This window comes from Tinamus guttatus, unplaced genomic scaffold (assembly GCF_059628265.1).
Source record: "Tinamus guttatus ecotype Peru unplaced genomic scaffold, ASM5962826v1 Tinamus_guttatus_pri_ptg000510l, whole genome shotgun sequence".
Taxonomy (NCBI): Eukaryota; Metazoa; Chordata; class Aves; order Tinamiformes; family Tinamidae; genus Tinamus; species Tinamus guttatus.
Genome location: NW_028289044.1, coordinates 1,897,121 through 1,921,076, shown reverse-complemented (window position 1 = coordinate 1,921,076; position 23,956 = coordinate 1,897,121). Strand labels below are relative to the sequence as shown.

The following is a 23,956-nucleotide window of genomic DNA, read 5'->3' as shown; positions in this document are numbered from 1 at the left end:
GCCTCGGGCTCTTGTGTCTTGTTTTCTTTTTTTCCTCCCTCATCTTTCAGTCGTGAACGTGCCAGCTGCTGCCTCCTCTCACGTACATAAGCTGGGAGTTCGTGGGTGCGAGTGGATGCGTTTTCATCTCGAAATACACGCAGTCTTTAAATATAGCTACCTAGATATGTCCATATACAAACTCTGTTTAGAAAGCAGAATTTGAACTACATCTTTTCATGTTGCCAAGCAGTCTGGCTTTATTGAAGTGTCAGGCTGACAGGTTGTAAGTAATAGCTCACTTTTTTCTTTTTTCTTTTTTTTTTTCCCCCTAGTGCTTTGCCTGCAACACAGAGATCTTCCAGAATGCTGGAGTCCTACGTAACTCCTATTTTGATGAGTTATGTGAATCGATACATAAAGAACTTAAAGCCTTCAGATCTACAGTTGTCCCTCTGGGGAGGAGATGTTGTTCTTAGTAAACTTGAATTAAAATTGGATGTACTTGAACAGGTATGGTACGATGACAGTTAGTGGTATGTCTTTGATTTTTAAAGATGTTGATTAAATAATTTACATTAGTCTGCAAGGAAGCATTCATTCAGTACTCACTGTGTTTCTTCTTAGGTAGATTTTTTTTTCCCCTTTTCTCCTATTTTACTTAAGCTTGTTTTAATTCCATGCTGTTTACAATATTCTGCAAGTTATGGAGTGTGAAAAAGAAAGGTTTTTTTATAAGCAAGTTTCCTTTCATTGAGCATTGTTTTGCCTTTAACGCTTAACCAAATTGCCTTCCAAGTTTTATTTTAATAATTGTCTTTAATAACTAATTTAAAATGTAACAAACAAAAGTTGGACTACTTTTAAGTATACTAAATGAATTGCTGTTCTAGGTAGTATTTAATAACTTCAATTTTTATCATTCCAGTTGTATGTAAACATAAAAATGATTGAAGGATGGTTTTATCAGCTAGTTTGTGTGAATTAGTTCAGAGTATAAGACTTAACCTTGAAGAGAAAAGGCTGATAAAATGCAACCCTGCACGTGGAATTTTGGAGCCTGTGGTTTTTATGAACAAGTTAAGATCCAGCTTGGGGGACTGTTCTGCTCTATCCGTATCTGAACTGACAACTTTAAGGAGCTGTGTGCGTGAGGCAGATAAAACTGTTCTGTACTTCACCTGGTGCAGCAAGGCCTAGCAAGAGTCCAGGCGTAGTCCAGGAGAAGGAGCTGAGAGAAATGCAACAAAAAGTAAGAGGAGATTTAGACAATGCGGCCTATGAAAGAAGATCAAAAAAGATGAGGACTGTGTTCACTTTGGAAAAAATAGGATGAGGAAACGGGTCTGTGTGCCTTGTATGCGTTGGACGAGAAAGAATGGATTAAACCGGACCCAGACAGGTTTACACTTGGGAAAACTTTTCTCTTTTATGAGGTGATGAAGTTCCTCTATTGGGAGGGACCTTTAAAAATGGAAAGGAAGTGTGTATGGCTAATTAAGTGTATCCGATCCAATCCTAGAGTAATAGCCAGTATTTCAAGAGGCTCTCATTTACTTTCTGTGAAAGAGGAAGAACCTGGTTCCTCTTCCAGGTATTTGATGGCTTCTGTATTTTCTTTCAAAGTGACTGCCTTTTAGTTATTCCATTTCTTGGTACAGCTTATTTATATAGCCAATGTAGATGATGGCAGTTGGACACGTTCCACATGTGAATACTCAACCTGCCTTTTTTATGTGCATGTCCTAGAACCAAAGAAGTGTTGATGGGAGGTGGGTTCTAGAGGTCTTCTAGTCTGACCCCTTACTCGGAGCAAAGCTGTTGCCAGCATTAGGTCAGGTCAGCTGTGGTTTTGTGCCCTTGAGTCTTGTCCGGAGTTGGTTATGGAAACCTCCTCTTTGGGTGAACTGATCCAGCGAATTTACCCTTCTGGGGAGAAAGTTTGCCTGATAACAAACGAGGTCTTGGAGCTGGATGTGTCAGGCTTGCTCCCTTGCAGGGCCCTGCTAAGTGTTTGCCTCTGTGATCTTCACAATTGCCTTTCAAGAAGTCACAGCTTGTTGCTAGGTTGCCCCCAGCCTCCTTTTTGCCTGCTTGTCTAGTAGTTGGGGATATAGCAATTCCAGTGCGATCTGTTGCTGTCTTAGCTAATGTGAAATGAAACTGATCTTGCTTTTTATATGCATATTCGAATCTCTTTGGCTTGAATGGGATTGTGAATATGTAGTAAATGCAAAATGTAGCTCAACAGTTTGTTTCTTAAATATTGTTTGGTGGCACGTTTATGTGAAAAGCAGTGTCCTGGATTTGGCTCTTACTGTGCTTTGGAGCCTGCCTTGGATCCACAACGTGTTGTTAGGGTGTCACTTTCAGAAGTGGTGCTGCTTTATGCCTGCCTAATCAGACTTATTTTCAGTATATTGTACTTGGCAATGTCACATCCCACAGCCTTTGCAGCTGGCAGGGAACTCACTTAAAATGCCAAACTCTGTAAAAGTTAGTGGTAAACATGATTTTATTTTGGATACCCCATGTCCGCAGAGGTGGGAAACCCAAGTTAGTCACCTTCTGTGCAATTGTCTACTTCTAAAATGCTTTCTATCCTGTGCTGTTATTCCCAGCCTGATTCCTGCTCTCTAGCTGGTATGAATGCTGCCATAATTATGTGACTTAGTGATGTTAAAGGCATGTGCATTTGATTCCAAGCCTATCTGGAGCCTTGAATATATTTTGTAGGATTCCAACCTTCCATTGAACTATGCATGACTGCTTGGGACATTAGCACAGCTGACAAACTACCTGGACAAACGTTACCTCAGATCTGGGCAGAAATCGCTGTTTTCTGTCCTGACTTCTGGCAGTTCAGCTGATATTGGGGTTCCCCTTATATGCCACCAACCTGAATTCCAGAGCATGGATAGGAACAGAGGACCAAATGTTGTCTGTCTTCTAGAACACTAAATTGTTTTTGGAATATATTGAAAATCTGTATGAACGTCTGTTCTGCTGATGCCTACTTAGAAACAGTACCTTTTGAAATCAGTAGTTGACTTAGAATATTTATCATACCAAAAGAGAGAACATTGAGTGCCTGAAAATATTTCACATTTCATATATACTTCCTGTATTGTCATTAAACTAAACTTAATATTACTGTAATAACTCTTCTCCCTGCCCCTTTCTTTTGACAATATTAATTCTGTGGAAGCTGAATACCTGTTTACATGTGGAGTTAACCATCTAGATACAATGTAGCTTTGAAACACAGTTATATCACCCTTTCAGTATTCAGTTAGTTCTCTAGTAATTATTTTTAGTTGAAGAATGAATCCAATACAAATAAAATCTGTGCAGAGATTTTTGATACTTGGATCATACAGGATAGGAGAGAGATGAGTATTAGAAGAGTAAGCGTTCCTAGAAATTTTCTTTCTAGGCAGGATAACTGAGACCATGTACAAAGACTGCTTTCAAATAAAGTATATTTAAACTGTATATTTAAAAACATGGCAAAACCGTTTTATACACTTTCGATAATCTTCATCTAAGGTCACTGTGATATCAGGGTAAAGGAGCTAGCTAACCCAAAGGGAGAAGCAAGGAATCTCTGATATATAAAATGATATATTGAGTCTTATGGTATTATGGGCTCCTGTGCTTGAATTTCTGCTCCCCTTACTCTTTGCTGGACAGCACAGCCACAAAAGTGAAAACAAGAAAGCAGATCTAATAGCTTCTTCATTCATCCCCTATTAAACTTTAACCCCCTTTTTTTTTTTTTTTTGGTGTAGTAGAGATGTTGGTATTGCAGATACAATCAAAGAGGGTGCGCTGCATGGCAGGAAGGAAGGTGGGGGTGTTGGGCAGTGTGGTGAACACGAGCTAGCGGTGAAGCCAAGAAGGCCAAGGGCCCCCTGGTTTGTGTCAGGAACAGCGTAGCCAGCAGCACCAGGGAAGTGATCGTCCCCCGTACTTGGCGCTGGTGAGGCTGCACTGTGAATAGTGTGTTCAGTTTTGGGCCCCTCACTGCAAGAAGGACATTGAGGCACTGGAGCATGTCCAAAGGAGGGCAACAAAGCTGTGAAGGGGCTGGAGCACAGACCTTACGAGGAGCAGCTGAGGGAGCTGGGGTTATTTAGGCTGGAGGAGAGGAGGAGGTTCAGGGGAGATCTGAAAAGAGGTTGTAGTGAGGAAGGGGTTGATCTCTTCTCCAAAATAACTACTGATAGGGCAAGGGGAAATGGCCTCAAGTTGTGCCAGGGGAGGTTCAGGTTAGACATTAGGATTTCTCTACACGGAAAGAGTGGTGAAGCATTGGAACAGGCTGCCCAGAGAAGTGATAGAGTCACTGTCCCTGGCAGTGTTCAAGGACCGTGTAGGTGAGGCACTTAGGAGCATGGTTCAGTAGGCTTGGTGCTGAAGGGTTTATGGCTGGACTTGATCTTGGAGGTCTTTTCCAACCATAATGATTCTATGAAGAAAGTAACTGCAATTAAGACAGACTTATCCATACATCCTAGGGTTTATGCCACATCATAACTTATGAAAAATTTTATGGTGTTTCCAAAATGTCTATTCCACCTATCTATTACAGTTGGAAAAAACTATAGTCAGGATTTAACATAATACATGAGAAGAAGAGAAATGGATAAAAAGGAGTCTTTATCATATATTTTAAGTAAGTTGCTAAACTTGGCACACACATTTGTTTCACATTGTCTACTGAAGTAGCATAACAAAGACTCCTTTGCTGTGCTGTGAGGAAACCTTTTTTGTGCAATTAGAATGATGCCAGAAAACATTTCTAGCAAAGTTCCTTTGAAACAAAAGAGTTGTATTTTCTAAAAATGTAGAAGTTCTGTGTCTGTATGCGTGGCTGCATAACCTCATTACAAAAGTGTACTCAATTTTGTTCAGCTTTTATAGGTAGCTAGACAAAAATGAGCATGTATGTTAAATTCATCTACCAAATAATGAAAAACAAATCTACTCTGGAATACTTCTTGAAGAATACATGCAACTTCCACATGTGATATGCAAAAGCTTTCTCTCTAGGTTGCAATGTATTTTTGCATTGTGTTTTTTGTTTTGATCATTTATTTTCTTACTCCCCTATGAGAGTGCTGAGTATAGGGTACTATATCACTGATTGTATCATGAGTGTAGCAGCATCTCTATTTAAATTGCCTTGTACTTGGTTTTCAGTGGTTTAACTTAAGCTGTTTGGATTAAAATCTGGATCCGCTTCTAAATGTCTGTCTCTGAAATTCCCTAGCAACTTGCCTCCTTGGCCTGAGAGGAACATAGGCTTCTCTGTTTGTCCCTGACTCATTCATATAAGTACTTAGAGCTGGTAGGTGCCTAAACTGACCTGAGGTGCAAAGGTGTTCTGAACAGAAGTTTAGTCCCCTTTGCCAAAACCCAGCAGCAGTTTTAGCTGCGTGAACCTAGTGGCCAAAGCTCTCACCTCACATGTGGGAGTTTTGGATCCACTTTTCCTCTCAACCTGACCGGCTTAAGATTTCCCAGCTTTTAAGAGGCAGACTTAAACAGCATGTTATGAGGGACTTCAGGTAGAGACCACCATCATTTCTTGCTATTGAAACTGGAAGGCTGTGCAGCCAAAAGTGTCAGGCTAGGAGACCAGATGAACAATGAGGAGATGTGTCGTCACTGAAACCTCATCACGAGCATAGTCCGTAGTGAGAGTGCTGATTTAGTTCTGCCAAATCACCTAATGTTGTTGCTTTATTTGATGATAGTTGCTTATTGTCAGTATTTTGAATCTGATACTTGTAGTGCTGGGGCCACCGGTGGCCATCCTCACTAATAATCTTTAAGGTCCTGCTTCCTGGGAGAGGCCGCTGGGGAGATGCTGGTGCTCTGCATCGCTCACAGACGGGCTCCAAGCAGCTCGGATAACCCTGCGCCTTGTGCTCCCTGTTCACCGAGTGCCCCCAGCAGCCGGCTCCGTGGGGCAGCCCCACAGCGGTCAGCGCTCGGTGGCCGAGCAGGGCACCCGGGCCCTGCCGGGAGCGCAGGCCTCGCTGGCTGGGCTAGGCCGCGCTGTGGAGGAGCCGCGACGCCTGCCGTGGGCCTTGGTGAGCAGCAGCCGCCGGTCCTCCCACGAGGAATTTGGGAGCTGTGCGTCTGCTGAGGCGACCGACAGGAGTCGGCCAACGTCCTTATTACTGAGAACGGAAAGAGCAAAAAGAAAAACAGACTAGCTCCTATTTTTCGCATGTTTACATCCTGATGGTCAAATTAGGTGGAGGTTCTGCAGAAGAATTAATAAAATATGACCTTATTAAAAAGAACATCATGAGCTTCGTAAACCAAGGGTCCAAATATAGCAATTCTGATATTGCTAATTTAGAATGACTTGGCTAAGTAACCTTTATTTATTTAATTTTAATTTAAATACAACCGTTTCCATTGTTATTTTTGTTCTCAATTCTTTTTATAAGTTGTATTGAAAATGGAAAATATTTTACATGGTGGTGTTCAACAGATTTAGTGTGTATAAAACATGTACAGAAATTCTCATTTTTCTGTCAGAAGGTACCAGGTAAATCTTTGCTTTGCAGAGTGACTTTGATTTTATAAGCCTTTCTCTCTTTTCCATTACTATTCTGTATGGCTCGTTCCCATAACCTCAAATATTTTTTAACACTGTAAAAGAAGAGTACAAACCATATTTACTTAAAATAAAGGGGGAGAAATAATATATATATATATAATATATATAATATATATATATAATATATATATAATATATATATAATATATATATAATAAATATATATATATATTTGTTAGGTTCATGTTTTTCTTTACTAACACTCTTTATTTTCTAAGTGTTCCATAAACTTTTGTGAAGACCATTCATTTCTGTTTGTGGTCAACCATAAGAACATTGAACTCTTACAACTCAAAAGTATTAAATATTTTTGCAATAAAATGTCTCCATTACGTTCCAAGTGTACGGTCTTCACAAAAAAACAGGTTGGGTGTCAATTGAAGCATTTATTTCTAGTAGGTAATTTCTACTTATTTCTTCAGCAATGGCATATTTTGCAGTAGCATCACATGAGAGGACATAGTAATCCAGATTATTTCTTTTGAACAGACTGTTTGTAATATGTGTGTGCAAGCAATTGTGTAGCCGCTTGCCAAGCCCTATAGTGTACTGCTGATTTGAGAAGGGAGAAGAACCTGTTTTCTGTTTTGTGCTAGATTTTTTTAATGAATGTATCTTTTTGATCTTTGATATGATTCAGTAGTTTTTTTTTTTTTCTTAAAGGAACTGAAACTACCATTTACTTTTTTAAGTGGTCATATTCATGAACTTCGAATTCATGTGCCATGGACAAAATTAGGATCAGAACCAGTGGTCATCACTATCAACACAATGGAGTGCATCTTGAAATTAAAGGATGGAGCTCAGGTAAGAAACATGGTATATGTATTTCTAATGCTGAGGGGTTGACAAGAGTAAGAACTTGTAAGAAGTCATTTCTGTTTAAGTCATCAGAAGAATCTGGCATGCATAGTTGTATTTCCTGTTATTTCCTTAGTGGGTGATATGTCAAATATTTTCCTTGATGCATATTTCTGATTCTTTATTAATGGTATTCTTGCTGGTGTAAAACTAGGTTAATATACATTCTCTGTCAGAATTTGCCTGACTAGACAATAAATTATTCTGGGGGGGCCCAGTTCTGGGCCCCCCAGTACAAGAGGGATGTGGATCTACTGGAGAGAGTCCAGTGCAGGGCTATGAGGATGATCCCCTGAGGCCTGGAACATCTGCCCTGTGAGGAGAGGCTGAGGGAGCTGGGCCTGTTCAGCCTGGAGAAGAGAAGGCTGAGAGGGGGCCTGAGCAGTGTCTAGAAGTACCTCAAGGGAGGCAGTGAGGAGGGTGATGCTGGCCTCTTTTCAGTGGTGGCCACTGACAGAACTAGAGGTAATGGCCACAAACTGAAGTGCCAAAAGTTCCACAGGAACTTAAGGAAAAATTTCTTGACAGTGAGGGTGACAGAGCACTGGAACAGGCTGCCCAGAGAGGTTGTGGAGTCTCCTTCTCTGGAGATCTTCAAACCCACTTGGACGCAGTCCTGTGCCACGTGCTCTAGGTGTCCCTGCGTGTGCAGGGGGTTGGACTAGATGATCTCTAGAGGTCCCTTCCAACTTTAATGATTCTATGAATAAATGGATTTCAAGAGCAGCATAGCATCCTTAGTGCTCCCAACTTTTCCCAGCCAAAAAGCAGTTCTCATTGCTTGTTTTTGTGCAGCAGAAGTTTTGTGCAGCACCACTGAGCATTGACTGTTTTCAAAAGATGAATTGCTATTATTGAAGTGCTTTACAGTTCTTGGAGTGCGAGGTACAAGCAAGGGTTCCCAAGGGCATCAAGGGTATTTGTTTAGTGTTTTTTTTTTTTTTTTTTTTTAAAGTAATTTTTAACTTATGATATTTCAGAGTCTTAAGAAGAACTTCCTTCTGCCACAATGAAACTGAAATATGCAGTGGCTTAGTCTTTCTTCTAACTGTCAGTCATAAATACTTGGATATGTTAATGTTTAAACTATGTGTCAGTTTGTTCTTTAGGGAGATATATAGTGTGTATATATATATATATATATATATATATAAATAAATTCTTGTTCGCACTTTAATTTCAATGTAGAGTCCAGTCACATTAAGGATCCGATAACAGAAACATTTAATTTATACAAAGCCCGCAGATCTTCGATAGCAAGTAGTGGGGATACTTTTCCATGACATTGGGTAATTTTTATGATTCTCGGACAGTTCTGGAGTTGAAAGGCTTTGGTTGGAGTAAAAATCCCTAATCCTAAGTATACCACACACAAAGCATATACTTATGTTTTGTAACTACTCTTTATCTTTGTGCATGCATGTGCACATACTAACAGCCAAATGCTAAATACTTTTCTAACACTGTGGTAAGATCTCAAGGACAGATGCTTCATGAGAAATGTAGAAGTAGCAAATTGCAACTAATTATAGAAGCTTCAGAAAAGGTTTTGCTCTGTGCAACCCGGAACTAGTATTTGATGTTAGACCACGCAGATGGCTACTGCTGGAACGATCAGATTTCCTGCTTGCGTGCTATTTGAAACTTCAATTTTGTGATGCATACAGCAAAAGGTCAAATGTCATGAATGGGAAGCACTCTCAAAGCAAGTATTTGTTACAGATGTTCAAGATTCAGAGGTCAGAAAGGATTTTTTGAAAATTGCACCTGACATTTGAACAAATTATTCAATGTTATGTACACTCAGGAGAGTAAAATTTGGGACTGTGCCATAGTTGGATTTATCTTTGACTAATAATAATGTAAATGAAGACACTCTTTTGCTGTTTTCAGAGAATATGGCTTTAAGAAGTTAAAGCTTGTATTTTGTTTCTTATTGGAAGATGTTTTCTGCTTTCATTTTGTCATAAAAATGTGTAATCAGTTAAGGGAAAAACCTGAATGAACCAAGGAGATTATTTCTATGACAAATGGTAGAAAATAAGCTTTTAGTGAATTTAGCTCTGACTGGAACTGTCTGCCAAGAACTCGATGTCATCAAAACCTATAATTAGAAAGAAGGGTTCAACTTAATTCTCAAAAGTTTGTTTTATGGGCTTAATCCTGCGTTTCCCTCCCTTGGGTAAAGGGAGCACTCTAATGAGCTCTTGTATAATTTTGCCTGAGCAAAAAGTTGAGTTTTTGGTCTCAACTTAGTCTGCAGTATCTATCCACGGAAGTCAGGGGAGAGGTATTTCGAAGAATGTTTATTTTGGGGATGTATGGGGTTTATTGGCCACAGCACTGTGTGAGGGTACTGTTGAAGGGACCCTATTGAATTTTGTGAAAGACAAACTCCCTGTCTTTTTCTTGTTTATTTGAAGAGCTTTGGAAGTGCTTCTGTGCAATCTCTGTTAATGCTGTTTCATTGTTGATTTGGTTTCGTCATTTGATTTTTTTGTTGCTGCTGCTGCTGCTGTTTCCCATGCTATGGCAGCATCTCCTCCTCAACTGAGATAAAAGTTTGGAGCAGACAAAGATGAGCAGTTAGCATAGAAGTAGAAGTTGAGTCATTACATTCTCCTTTTCTAAGGAGAGATGTTGGTATAAGTGATGAGTGTTTTTTTTTTTTTTTTTAAGCAAATTTGAGGGGCAAAGGGAAACCAGGTAGTAGCTTGGATCAGCTTATAGGTGATTTACCACTGTTTGTGTTTTTGAGACACTATAGAGAAAGTTTGGACTAAATGTCGTAACTTTGTGAAAGGAGCTTGTGGAGAACAGTTAGCCAGCATGATGGTCGGGAGAGCAGAAGTTATTTGAAAATTGTCAGAGACTGTCATCAGAAAAGGCTGAAAGCTGGAGTTGGTTCTCGATTGTGGGGTGGCTGACATGGCTGGTAGGGTGAGCAAAGAGGTGGTGAATGATTCTGCGAGTGAAGACAGAGCCTTGTGTTTGTCGAAGGTATAGTTGTATAAATGTGTTTGCTTCAACGATAAAGCTAGGTCCAGTTCTTAAGGTATGGTTTGCTGCTTTCACCCCTTCTCTTCTTGAGCTATAGGAATTCAATTGCATGTGATCGTATGGACAGTTGGTGGGCTTTTGTTGTGTTTATGTAGGTATGCTTATACTCCTCAATGGCAGAAGCTGAATAAAGCTTGAAAATGGGGGGTTAACTGAAATTCTTTTAGTGGTCCATGTTTCTGCTTTTTACTTTTTCCCGTAAAAGCTCAAGGTGTGTATGTCTGCTTTTAATATTTGGTACCTATTCATTTTAATAGGGATATCTTTTTACTTCAGTAAGTCTGATCTTCATCTTGAATTCTAGGAGAGAGAGATCATCTATGTGCCAAGTTCAAATAGAAGAGTAGACCACGTTCTGTAAGAAAGATAGCTCTAACTATTTATGTCTTTAGCTAATGTTGCTTGAACTGGTAATCTCAAGTTAATGACAAATGTGATGTTGTGTACCATTTCAAACCGCTTTTATTTATGTTTTAGTAGCTTAGTATAATCAGGACTAGAACAAAGGTACTTTTAATACACATTAATGTATACACACATACCCAATTCTTTCTAGTTTTTTTTGTATCTAACAAGTATAACTTTTCATAGCTTTTTAAACTGTTTATGTAAATTTGCTTTTACAGCTAAAAAAAAAAACTCTCAGTTGTCTGGTTTTTGGATTCAACTTATGACCAGAAAGTCTTTAGTTACTTTTCATTTTTGTCCTTTTTGATTGATTTTTTTTCCTTTCAAATAAGAGCTAAAACTTTTTAAAAAATTTGATTCTGAACATCTCTACACTCAAATTCAGTAGTCAACTTTGCCTGCAATTAGTGAAACTTCTCGGTCAATGTTTTTAAACATGCTTGCAAATACTGTTTACCTTCTGAGGGGAATTTTTCAATACTGACTTTATCAGTAGCCACCTTCATGTATCAGGTGACAGATCTGTTTTTAATGATAGATGCATAAAATGAGATAAGGGTGAAAGCATCGCCTTGAAGAGCAGTTCTTGGTTTCTCTTGGTTTATTGCAGATAGACTCTGTAAACCCTCTTCCTCATTGTTTGTTCTTATACCCTCTTAAATACCCCTGTGGAGGATTTAGGTCAGACCATTGCAGGTCTGTCTGCAAGTCTGATCCATTCTGGTACTTTCTGTTTAGTTTGAAAATGAGAAGGGACTTCTAGACCTAGTGATTAAAGAAGGAGGATAGGACCCTTAAATCCTCTTCTCCCTTTCATGTGCATGATGGTGATTTTTTTTTTTTTTCCCCTTGGCATTTTTGGTTTCCCCTCAGCATTCTGATCTTGCCTCCTGTGTCCCCCTCCTCTTCTTCAGCCCAGGTCAATGGCTTTGAAATTACCTTTCCAGCACAGGGTCCAAGCTGAAGTTCTTCTAGGATGGAGGGTCTTTTAGGTCTCTGTCACCCAAAAGGTGAAGCCTTAACTGCTGTGGTGCAAGGAATGCTGGCCTTGCTGAGCCTGGACTAAAATGCTGGTCTGTTTGCAGGGAGAGTTGCAGTGAGGAATGGTATGGTCACTCTCATACCTCTGCGTCAATAACAGTAACTTCCAATATGTGCAACAAGTTAACTAGTAGTTACTGTTTTCCAAAAGCTTCAGGAATGTTTGGCAGAGCCTTTAGTTGGGCTTTATTGCCATTTTCTGTGTAGAGTTCTAGTCTAAAGGGTTCTCATAGTGTCTTCTAGGAATGATTTAGTAGGAAATGGGATGCTTTAAGGAGCAGACTTTTCATATCCCTTTTGTAGGGAATTAGTCTCTTCCCAAAAAAAAAAAAAAAAAAAACCAACCAAACAAAAAAACCAAAAAACCAACCAAACAAAAACAACCCAATCATTTAATAAGCTTGCTCTTTCAGTAGAGGGAGCATCGGTAGAAAAGCAGTCTGAAACAGCTTTTAGAAAAGTCTTTGGAGCGTTTAGTTCAGAGAGATGCTTTTCTGTTTGTAGTCTTTTCAAGTGGGTAGCTGAAGAGGAGGTGCTTGAATGGTTTTGCTGTTCCTTCAAAGCAAAGTGTCTGATGTTTTACGTTGCAGTAATTCTGTTTGCAGAAGAATAAATTCTTTACAGTGAATTTATTAAAGATAAGATTTATTAAAGAAAAATTTATTTCGATTTACTCGTAACTGTGAAAGTCCTTCTACTGCTGTTGTACATTATGTGCATCGCATATCCACTGGATAGTATGTGGCTTAGTCTAGGTGAAAAAGCTTTGCTTTTAGGTCTTTATACTGAAGACTTCTAATAATAAGCACTCCAACTTTCTCTTTTATTCATTGCTGGCTGCCATCTTCACAGGCAGCTATCCATGGTGACACAAGGTAATAATCTGTCCCAACAGCTCAAGAATATTTGCAGCTCTGTTTATGCCAGAAGGGTCTGACTAGGAGGATGCTTTTCTGAGCAGCCAGACATTGAATGACAGAGCAAGATGGAGAACGTATGAGTACCCTGTGCAGCAACACAACTTGGTGGTGGCTGTAATATTTCTTCCCAGTGTGTTATCATGACACGGTACATGTGTAGGGAAGATGTAAACAAGAATTATTTTCCGCTCCTTGTGCCAACTTGTTGTGTAAATACTCTCTCCAACTGGCTGAAAATTGAGTGCATGCTAGAAAGATTAAAAAATTGACAGTTTTATTCCCTGAAATATTTAGTCCTGTAAATGTCACCATTATTCATATTTAAAAAGAGAAGCCACTTACACTGTGTTTATTGTGATAGTAGTTTCAGGAACAGAAAAGCAATCAGAAGTGTATTTTGGGATATATTCTTACTAAAGTGTTCAGATTTTGAATGCAATTAATTTCAAGAAGAAAGTTGTTAAAATCAGCTTATTCATTATTTCAGTGTACCGGGATTGTAAAACACAAATATTTTCAGCAGTTCTGTGTTCAAATTTGAGTTTCTGTTGTGACTTACACATGAAGTGAAGAAAATGAAGGCAAGGCTATGGCTCTGCCTTGGTGTGCACACTGCAAGATAAGGAAACTGCCAGAAATTGTGTGTGTAGCTGCCTTTTTTTTTTTTTTTCCTTCTTCTTACAATGCCTGTAGGAGCTGGGGCAAGAGCATCTGGTAAATAAGGGCTGCCTTTTATTGGCTTCCCTGTTGTTCTCTGGAGAAGACCTTCTCCATCTACCTCTTGTGGTGTTGCAGTTCAGATCAAGATTACGCTTTGGAAGAAGTCGGGTTGTGGAGACTCTCTGTCCTTGGACTTGCATGATGAGGTGGCCTTGAACTTGTGAGCTGAGTAACCTTTTGGATGAAACCAACCTGGAAACTATACTCCAGGAGCATCTGTAGCGTGCTCCAGCTGCTACATGAAATTACGAAGGACAGTTATCCGGTGCCAGTTCTTAATAATCAACTACTGTTACTCTTCTTGGTTAATGTGATCACCAACCATTGCATATTCTTGATATAGCAGCACAGTGAATCCTACTAAACCCACTGAGTTTTTCTCAGAAGTTTTTCTGTCTAGAATCAGAATGTCTAGCCCATATTTAGTGCCAACTTCTGTCTGAGGTCCTAATCATCTCATGAAATATTTAATTCTAATTACGACCACTAACATAAGCACTCTTTTTTTTTTTTCCTTTTTTTTTTTTTTTTTTTTTCTTTTTAAGAGTGCATCCTGTTAGGATCTTGAGAGATTGCTGTAAATTTGTGTGTTCCTTTTATCTAAGGATTGAGGGGAAGCAGAGTCTGAACTCCCAGAATGACAGGTGGTATCACTCTGTGATGTTATTCCCAGGTGTTGTATTTGTCAGCTGCTACTGAATTCCCCTTTTAACAGCTTTGCCTGTAGATTTGAAGTAAGGTCTCATTTTGCTAGGTCTTCAGACAAACTGAGCTCATTCTCTTTTTACTGTTTTGAAATCTGATGTTCTGCCCCTTTGGATAATTAGTCTTTTTCGTTTCTTTGTCTCAGGAACTCTCTCTGTTCCTATGCAGCCCTCTCTTGCTTTACTGATGCTACCACAAACTCCAGAAAAGTTTTCTTCCTTTGCATTTCTCTTCTGTACCACCAGGTCAGTGTTAAGTGACCTCCTGCAGCTCTCTCCTTGGTGAGGGCTTTCCGTTTCCATGGGTCTGGGTGGAGTTTTTTAGAATAATTCTAGAAATTTTAAGTATTACAATCAGGGTTGCTGATGGGTCACTGGGTTCAAACAGCAAGTAAGGCATCAGGCTGTTGGCTCTTGGAATATCTGGGCATGAGGAGGAGTTATTTAGCTGCAAATAAACGTGCTAGAAGTAAGTCTTTGTGGTTGGGGAACAGCAGAGGCCACACTGATACCCAGGGATCAGTGTTAAGGGCACCCAGCATTAAGAGCACGCAGCAAACCTGCTTGGCTAACTATCTGCATACACTAACTAAGGAGATTTGCTTATTCAAGGCACTTAAGGGTTGAAGAATAACAAGGTGTTTATGGATTTGTATTGAAATAAGAGCTAATATTATATAGGTACAGCTCATTCTCCTTTCAGGCAAGAGATGTGTTGGGGTGTATTTCGTGTGGATGAACTGAACTGAGTTCTAGGAGCGGTGTTAGCTTTGGCCATACCACAACATAATCTAGTAGTGGATTTACTTATCCGATATTGTGCATCTGCAATCGGGTCTGATTCAGGGTCTTTGGGTTGTTCAAATGAAAGTGTCTGGCGTGTCATTGCATGGATAGGAAGGTCTAATTCTGATTGTGAGGTGCTTGTTTGGTGGCTAAGCTGACGTGTGACCTTCCTATAGGCTCTTGAGCAACCGTGCAGCTGCTGAGACCGGGGCTCCACTTTCCTTCCTTCAGGAGGTGAAGATTGAATTAACCGATGGGTGCTGGATATGTCTGTTTACAAGAGTTCTTCTGGAGCCCTTGCAGCCATTTACAAGAGTAGACACTGACAAACTCTGTGGGCTTTGTGGTGGTGGTGTTGGGTCAATGCAAGGAAGGCTTATGGAGGATTTTTTTTTTTTTTTTTTTTTTTTTTAAGTTTTTCTTGGTCTTTCCTGGAGCATCAATCAATAGCAGATCTGTCTTTCCAAAGTAGGGAGCAGAGAGGGTGCTGCAGCTTGGAGCAGTGTGTGCAGAAAGGCTGGGGAAGCCAAGTGGAGAAATCGGATAGGTAAGAACACAGTAAAGAAAGCCACTTCAAGGGTGTGGAGGAGGGATTTTCTTTTTTCTCCTTTTTAGCTTTCATTGCTTTACAGGTAATTCTAAATACTTTGATCAGATCAGGTGCCTAATTTAAGACTTTCATTTGTTTTTCCTGAAACACCTGACTAGCAGTGAAATTTCCCTTTCCCTACTCTTTTTCCTTTTTTTCTTTCCACTTTCCTTTTTTTTTTTTTTTTTTTTTCTTTCGTGTGTGTGTGTCAGGATGCCACTTTCTGGAAGGAGATAATCCTACTCTTGGACAAGTTGGAGTAGTTCTCTTCTGGAAAATCCTGTGTGGCATTGAGTTTCTTGACTGTTTCACAGTATTTCAGCCTTAGTAGTTCAGTTGTATTGTAATTTTCTCTGATACTCTGAGAATATTTTTTTTATCCTAAGAGCAAATTGCTGAAACAGTTACTCCAATTTCATGCATTTCTTTTAAAATAGACATGTATGTGGTGCTGGTGATTTTTTTTTTTTTTTTTTTTTGGGGTTGTCAGAATTCCCTTTGTTTAATGCTACATGTGCTTCTGATTTGAGCTTTTTGTTTTTAAAACTCCTCGCTTGTGGGTAGAAACTTTTAAAATAATCCTGATAATCCTTTTTTCCTTTCTCCCTGTTCATTTTAGTTCCTCGTTTATCCCGGGTTTTTTGGATGTCTGTGTTGTCTTTTTGTACACTGAAACACAACACACACTTCCTGATTAGCTTCCCACTTCCTACTTGGATCTCTAGGTTACCAATAATTGTGTTTTGATATTTGTGTACAGAACAGGATTCCTTTTGTTCCTGTAATCTGCTCATTCTTTCATGTTAGGTCCCGTTTTTTTCCACTAGTGTTTCCCAGTCCTGTAATATAAAAATCCCAGTCCTGTAATATAAAATTTTGACAAAATGTCATGAAACAGTATCTTAATGATTCCTCTCAGATTGTCAATATTTTGCATCACTTTTTTTTTTATTTCAAGACTAACTTAATGTTCAAATATATATATATATATTTTTTTTTTTGAAATATCACTTTGTCTTAAACTAAATATTGTGTTAAAACACTGCCACTATTTGATAAGGCTTGTTGCTTCTTTTCTTTTTTCTTTATTAAAAAAAATCAAGGACAGTGTTCCCAAAGTAATAAAAATAAAGACTTGGTTTCTTTTGAATATATAAATATATGACATATAATTACAAAACAAAACAAAAAAATCTTTGGATCTCACAATGAAATACTCCTTTAAATACATGTCTAAAGTTAAGCATAAAGCATAAGCACTTCTAAAAACATAGCGTTCTGCCTCTGGCAAACTTTTCTCTGCTGGGTAGTTTCCAAGCTGATGCTCAGTTGGTTCCAAGCTCAATTGGTTTTTCCTTCAGTTTTAGACGGGAGGGCCCTCTGCCTTCCTGCAGCCTCGTCCTGCCTCTCCTCACGTGCTGGCGTTCGTGTCATTGAGATCAGTTGGTCAGTTTGCTAATCTGGCAGCAGACAGAGCCAGTTCCCAAACGGTGATGAGGTCCAGGGGTTTTCTTCTATGGAAGCTGATGGGGACCTGGGGGAGGAGATACTAGTGTGTTGAATTAGTTACTTTGTGATTACTGAGGACCAAAGTAGGGGCACAGGGAAGATGCCAAGTGTTGGGCAGGCTCATTTCTGCTCCTCCGTGTTGTCTAAATGCATCCTCAGATGATCGATCTCTTCCTACTAGACTATATACGTGCATATATATCCTGCTGCCCCCTTTTGAATTATAGTCACTGCTGCTTCTCAAGAGCTTTCTCCTGGGCTTAGAGGATATGTATGACCTAATGGTTGTGTTTTGTAGTGCCATGCCGATACGCTGCTGAAATGAGGCTACAGTGAAGAAGTAGATCAGCTCTGTTTTCAAAACTAAATTGATGACTTGAGAGATAGTATAAAGAGAATTCAGAATACTGGGGTTACAGAGTTAAATAGACAAATGGTTTTCAATAATGTTTTAATTTTTGTAAGTATTATACCTATGTTCATGGAAAAAAAACTAATTTCATTTCCTGAAATCAAAATAATGTGAACTTTATGCATACTAACGTTGCTGAAAATGAGAGCTCAGTAGCTGGATATCAATTCATAAAACTTCTCTGAGAAAAACTGAAGTCTGTTGGGGTAGAATTTTATTGATTTAGGAGCTGCAAACCATGTTGGGAATATATTCTCTCTGAAGTGTATATGCATTTGCAAGCTGTGAAAGCTCACAAATTATTTGGAATGTTCTATTGTTTGCAAATACAGCATAAGTAACAGTCACTTTACACATTTCTGTCTTTTTTTTTTTTTTCCTTCCCTCCCTCCCTCTCTTGCTTCCTCTCTCTGCCCCTGTCTCCTTCTTATTTGGTTTCCAAAACATTCTCTCAAATTGATTCTAATATTTGACTGTAACTTGCCAGTGGCAAGTTATGTTCTATTTAAAAAAACTCCAGTGATGTATGCCAACAGCCAGTAAAATCACTTGACCCCAAATACACGCATTTCTCATTAGTCATGCACATCAAACCTTACAAAGCCATGCCAAATGCCAATGTTAACAAAATCTCTATTATTTATGTTAACCAAAAGCAGGTGCTTCCCTTTTCTTTGGGGCATGTAATGTAGTTTCTGTGCTCATCTCTGTATTAAATGCTCTCCTACAGTAAGTTTCCTTTTGTTGAGCTTTTCCTTACATTTACTTTGTCACTTATCCATAACTTCCTTCTATTTATTTTTGTTGTTATTTCCATGTTGTTGGTACGTAGTTCAAAAGCACCCTCTGAATGAAGGGGAAGAGTAGCATCGTTTTGGTGTCCAGGGAGCTGCTGCTGCTGCTAGTGCTTGTTTTGAAACTACAGTTCCATGTTTCCTGCTTTTAGTTTGTTTGTTTTTTTTTTATTTTAGATTCTATTGCTTAGAAAAAAAAATATTATTGAAAAATGAAGAAGCAGGAGGCTGACATCTCTAGTGCTGCATTGGTGTAGAAAGATTTATATATATATATATATGTGTGTGTCTATATATGTACATGTATGCATGCACACACATTTGTAAAGACTGCTTCTGATCGGACTAGCTTTATATGGTTTGATTAGGAGGAAAGGTTGGCACAGGGGATAAGTTGTGCATGTAGTATATAGATAAGCAGTTGCTTTACAAAGTTATAATTTCCCTATCATTCCCCATTCAATAAGGGACTGTTAGTAGTGAAGAGCAGGCAGGCAGTGCCCCTCAGACAGACCAAACTCATTTTTCCCCCGCCCAGCCTCTTCTTTCTCCTGTTATTTCATGGGACATCTTTACATGTTCTTTAAACACTGGAAAACTGGAGATCACAGATTGAATATTTACACTGCTACATTGCTCAGCTGTATTCTAGAAAGTGTTTGAAATTGTGTATGATAAAAATCTTTATAGATAGATCATCTGAGTTTTCTGTGTGGGGAGCAAAGGGAAAGCAGACACACAAGGGAATTTTAGACTGCAAGCTTAACTTGGAAACTGAACCCTGAGTTGAACTCTTGGCAAAGCATCATCTGGAAAATCTGGTGAAATGTAAATAGCTCCATACCAGTTATGGTAGTACCCAGTACTCTTCTCTCGCGCTCTCTCCTTCTTTTTTCTTTTGTTTTCTTTCTTATCGCTCTTCCCTCTCTGAGACTTGTGCTTCCCCTAGGGAATCGAAGGGCTGGAATTGAAGCATTGAAGGGAATTGAAACATAGAATCTTGTCACAAATGTGAGCAGTGATATCTGATGATTTTGGAAATATGCAAGTATCCTGAATATGCTTAAAAACATTATACAGATAAAGTGTCTGTAATTTTATATATTGGGAAACTATATTGCCCAAAAAGCTAGGCACGTGCACCAAAGTTGCCCCATTTGAGGACCCACATTAAGGTATAGTTCTGGGCAGTTGTAACAGACCAAGGTGGATGTGCTGGCGTTAGTCAACTGGCCCATTCCTCCCACTTGGAGGCTTTTTCTTGCCTTATTCTGTGGTAGCTGGTTTGTACATCACTGACACAACTGTACTATAGATTTAAGGTCAAACTGCTTTTGTTTTTCCTTTGAACAACCCTGTTTTGAAAGCAGTTTGTATAAGCTTGAAACCTGAGCTGAGCAGCAGGTTTTTTTCCTGTTGATGATGAAGCATGAACTAGAAGAAGGGAGTTTGGGACCTCTTTTGCTGTGGTCAGTTTGGTGTGTTAATGACTGACGCTGTGTTCCTGAGTTTTGAAAAGAAGCCCCTAGGAACAGAACCAAGGACAGCCACAGCCAGTGCTCGAGTCACGTTTCAAAGCAGAGCTTTGATTTGTGAGTTCATAGAGAATATAATTCTACCCTGTCTGATGAATTGATTACTGATAGTAGCAATCAAACAAGAGGTGTGCGTGTTTTGTTCATTTTTGAATCTGCAAGTGGGTAAGTAGATACTGGTGTTTAAACTTATTTTAGTATTTACACAAGTAAACCTGTTTTCTTGAATGTAAGCTAGACATGGTGTGCAAGTGGTACCTTTCTCTTGAAGTACAGGGCAGCTGTTGTCTTGCATAGATAGAGGAGCAAAATATGATATAGTTCTGTGCTTTAAGTGATCCCGCTAACTTTGCTGATGTCTAGGTAGGGGGTGGAGGGGCTTCTCACATTCGGCCTCCAACTCTAGGGTCAGATTTGATTCTGCTTTCCCTGGCATTGGCCTGGAATACCCTAGGTGGCTTACTTTGGAGTAATTCCATATTTTTTCCAATCCAGCTGACATCCAAATCGGGCCTCTATAATCCAGGTTTGTTTCATGCAGAAGGGGGAAACATTTGGGTTGGGATGGTTTAACAGGGAGTGAGGTGAGGTAATGCGTTTAAAAATATTTCCTTAGAGAGGAAGTAGTTTATCCTCATTTATTGGTAGATTAAAGCATAGCTAAATTTGCTGGAATGTGTTTTAGCTCCTCGTTATAGCAAAACCTGCTATTTCAGAGTGAACATGATCAGATTTTTGTAGCGGGGAAAAAAGTGTATCTTATCCTCGTTTGGTAAAGACATCTTAAATTCTTAAAGACAGAAATACTCCTAATTCTTTGAAGTATGAAATATACTTCAAACTTAGAGATTGTTCCCTTTGGAAAGAGTGATATCCTTTATGGAAGGGTGGTGCATATATGAAATGTAATCAATTACAACTTACTACATACTATGGCTGCTAAACTAGAGCAGCAAATTATCTTCTTATTCACTTACTGGCTGTGACCTACCTCAGAACACCCACACTTAAGCAATGCTTCATGTTAAATAATTTTGACACAAGTGATGTACATTATGTTTTATTGTGAACGCTTACATTTTTTTTTTTTCCAGTAGCATGGGCAAATGTTCATTTTTAAGGCTGCACTTTCTTTTCTGAACAAAAATCACTGTATTACATTTTTTGGTCTATAGGACCATGTGGAAATTGTTTGGTGCTGTTAGCAATGTCATGATCTTAGCCATCTTAGTTCAACTCCAACTGTTAAATAAACATGAATGTTAACTGTAAATATATAGCCTCTGGAGAAAATAGAAAAACTTGGTAAGTTCATCAAGAAATGCTAATCTCCCCTGTCCCCGCATGGTTATTTTTATGGCTCTGCCTCTGACTTGATTGGAGACGATGCCCTGAGGCTGTCGGCTGATTTACTGAGATTTACTGAGACCTTCCTTTCTGTTTGCCCGAGCTCTGGTTGCCTTAGGGCTAGTTAGTGTCTAGGAGGCCCATCTGCCAAAGGGTCAGGGTCTAAAGAACCATAAATCCTCTAAGTTGCTGCTCCTCATTTTCAATATATCTTCTGGTGCTGGAGGATGAATAGTTAAAAGCCCCCTTGCCCTTTTCCAGTTGTATTTTCTTCAGGGTAATACATTTACCATGTAAATGGATTTGTTGTTTGGAGCTGTTTTGTAAATAACTTCATTTAAAGCTGAAGATATATTTTGATTTCGTTAGATAGCAAAGCTCTTGCGCTTTTTGTTAGCCTGTCAGCATTGCTCAGCATTTTAGGTTAGTGTAGGGCTCTCTGAAATAGCTAACAGCTGCTGCTGCAGTAGTAGTGTGTAATTGCTTAAGATGCATTAGGCCTTAAGCTAGTTAGTGCTGATATTTTTATAATTATACTGATAATTGGGGACTACTCTTCGAAGAACCACAATGTTTTCCACGCACTTCTGAACTGAGTGGTCTTGTGATCAATCTAATCGGCTGCTGCACAGGGTGTTATGGGAAGCGGTTGTGTTAGGTGACACCTCGTTGTTTTTCCCCCATGGCAGGAGAGGGCCGTGTATCATGGCCCCAAGGACATGCTGTGTATGCAGATCATGTGGACTGTAGGCCTGCAGCTTTCTGGAAGTCTCTGCCTTCCTGCATGTTTATTAATTCTAGGTGCTTAGGCTGTCTGACAGGAGCTTGCCCCTACTGGGGTCTGATGAGGACTTGGGAAAGGGCCGTATGGAAGCGTGCTGCCAGCTCCAACCGACTTACAACTTATTAGCCTGTTCCTGACTGTTCTTTGCCATGTGTTCCTCATGTGTGGACAGTGACAGGGCTTGGGGTTAAATGCATTGTACTGGCAGTGGGAAGTGGTCGTCTTCCCTGGAAGCCCTTCAACCCTTTTCCCAGCCTGCGTTTGAATACAGGCTCGTTATCTGAATGGAGAAAGGCTACAAGCCTCCTGGTTAAAGCGATGCTTGAGAACAGGCTGCCTCCACCAGCGCAGTCATCTGCTGAGCAGCTGAGCTGTTGTGGGGAGGCTGGAGGGAACAAGCCAGATGAATTGTCCTGCCACACTGCGTAAAGCCTGGGGGCCATAGGTTGATCATCCGAGATATTTGCTTACAATCATGATGAACACTGGGATTCTGCAGTAAAACTTTAGAAAAATACTTAACAGCATGAGAAAAATCTGTTTAAGCCGCAATGAACTCTCTAATTCTTCTTACCAGCTTTCCACCAGGAGGGAGCATCTGGTGGACAGAATAGATCAGAGTCCCAAGTGCATATGCTAGTGGTTTCATTGTCATCAACAAACATTACATTTTTTTGATTTATTCTGTGCAATGAATAAAACTTCATTTCCTGCTCTGTTAAGGATGTTCTACTTTGCTTGACTTGTACAAAAATGAACTATGGATGTATCCATATAAAAGTTGAAAGAAATTGGGTGGCATGGGTTTAACAATGGACATCCTTTTATCTGCTGAAGTGTATGCAACAATTGTTTTCATATGAAATTTGAAATTTTGTTCTGCACTTTCCCTCCTCTAGAGTGTTCGTTAAAGGTCAAGATACTCTTCTCTTTTCTTCTTTTATTATACATCTAAGAGTATTACACTGATAAATGTGCCTAATGAAACTGTAGTTTATCAGGCAAATATTGATATTGAAGCAATATAAGTGCTTCAATTTTTGCTTCACGCAAAATAAGTGAACTCTGTATATCACGGTTGGAAAAGCTGAGATTGACTTCTAATGTGTGTGTGATCCAAATTTACTTAAAAAGAGCATTTTATACAAAGCTCAGTTATCTCCCTATTGCTATTTTTCATGAAAACACAATTTCTGTCAAATACCTATATATCTATTTCTAGGGAAATTCTTTTTTTGTTGTTGTTGTTATCTTGCATGATGAAGCAAGATGTTTTTGTTTGGTGTTCATCTTTGACTTCTGATGAATGTTTTTTGTGTTACTTGCTACTTTATAGGATCTAGTAGTATGCAGCTTTCCACTTGAGCTATTTTCTGCTCTTGGAGCTTATACTGTGTTTTTTCCTAACTTGCCTTTCTTGTCCTAGCCACCTTTTTCACTTACATGCACATAGTGTTTTAGTTGATAGTTCATTTTTAACACTAATGTGGATTCATTGAATTTATGGCATGATTTATTTTATTTAAAGGTGTGCAAGACTTCAGTTTTAAAGGGGTTGATGTCACATTTAGAATATAAGTAGATAAGCAATGTGTAAACGTATTGACCATCGGAGAGCCAGCAGTTACGATTTTGCACTGTAATTCTGTATCAGTTTTTGTAAGTCTTTTCTTTTAATACAGAATCCTAACTAAGGTGGATTTTAGAGAGAACTAATTGGAGGAAAAAATTAGTTTTCATCAGTTAAATGTTTATGATATTTGGATGTACTGACAAAAAAATTAAATAGTATTGTGTTTTTGAGCTTAAATTCATGTAATAATTCAAATTCTGATTTCATCAAATTTGCTTAATCTTTTTAGTAAAA

General features: G+C 39.1%; 1 protein-coding gene across 1 annotated transcript in view; it reads left to right on the top strand.

The window, feature by feature from the left end:
• The first annotated feature begins 249 nt into the window (after positions 1 to 249).
• The window catches only part of VPS13B (vacuolar protein sorting 13 homolog B), a 405,118-nt gene continuing 381,411 nt past the window's right edge, over positions 250 to 23,956 (top strand). Inside the window, exons 1-2 of the mRNA XM_088533620.1 lie at positions 250 to 492; positions 7,283 to 7,426. Of these exons, the coding sequence (XP_088389746.1) occupies positions 346 to 492; positions 7,283 to 7,426 (291 nt within the window). The 5' untranslated portion in view covers positions 250 to 345. The remainder of the gene's footprint in view (positions 493 to 7,282; positions 7,427 to 23,956) is intronic.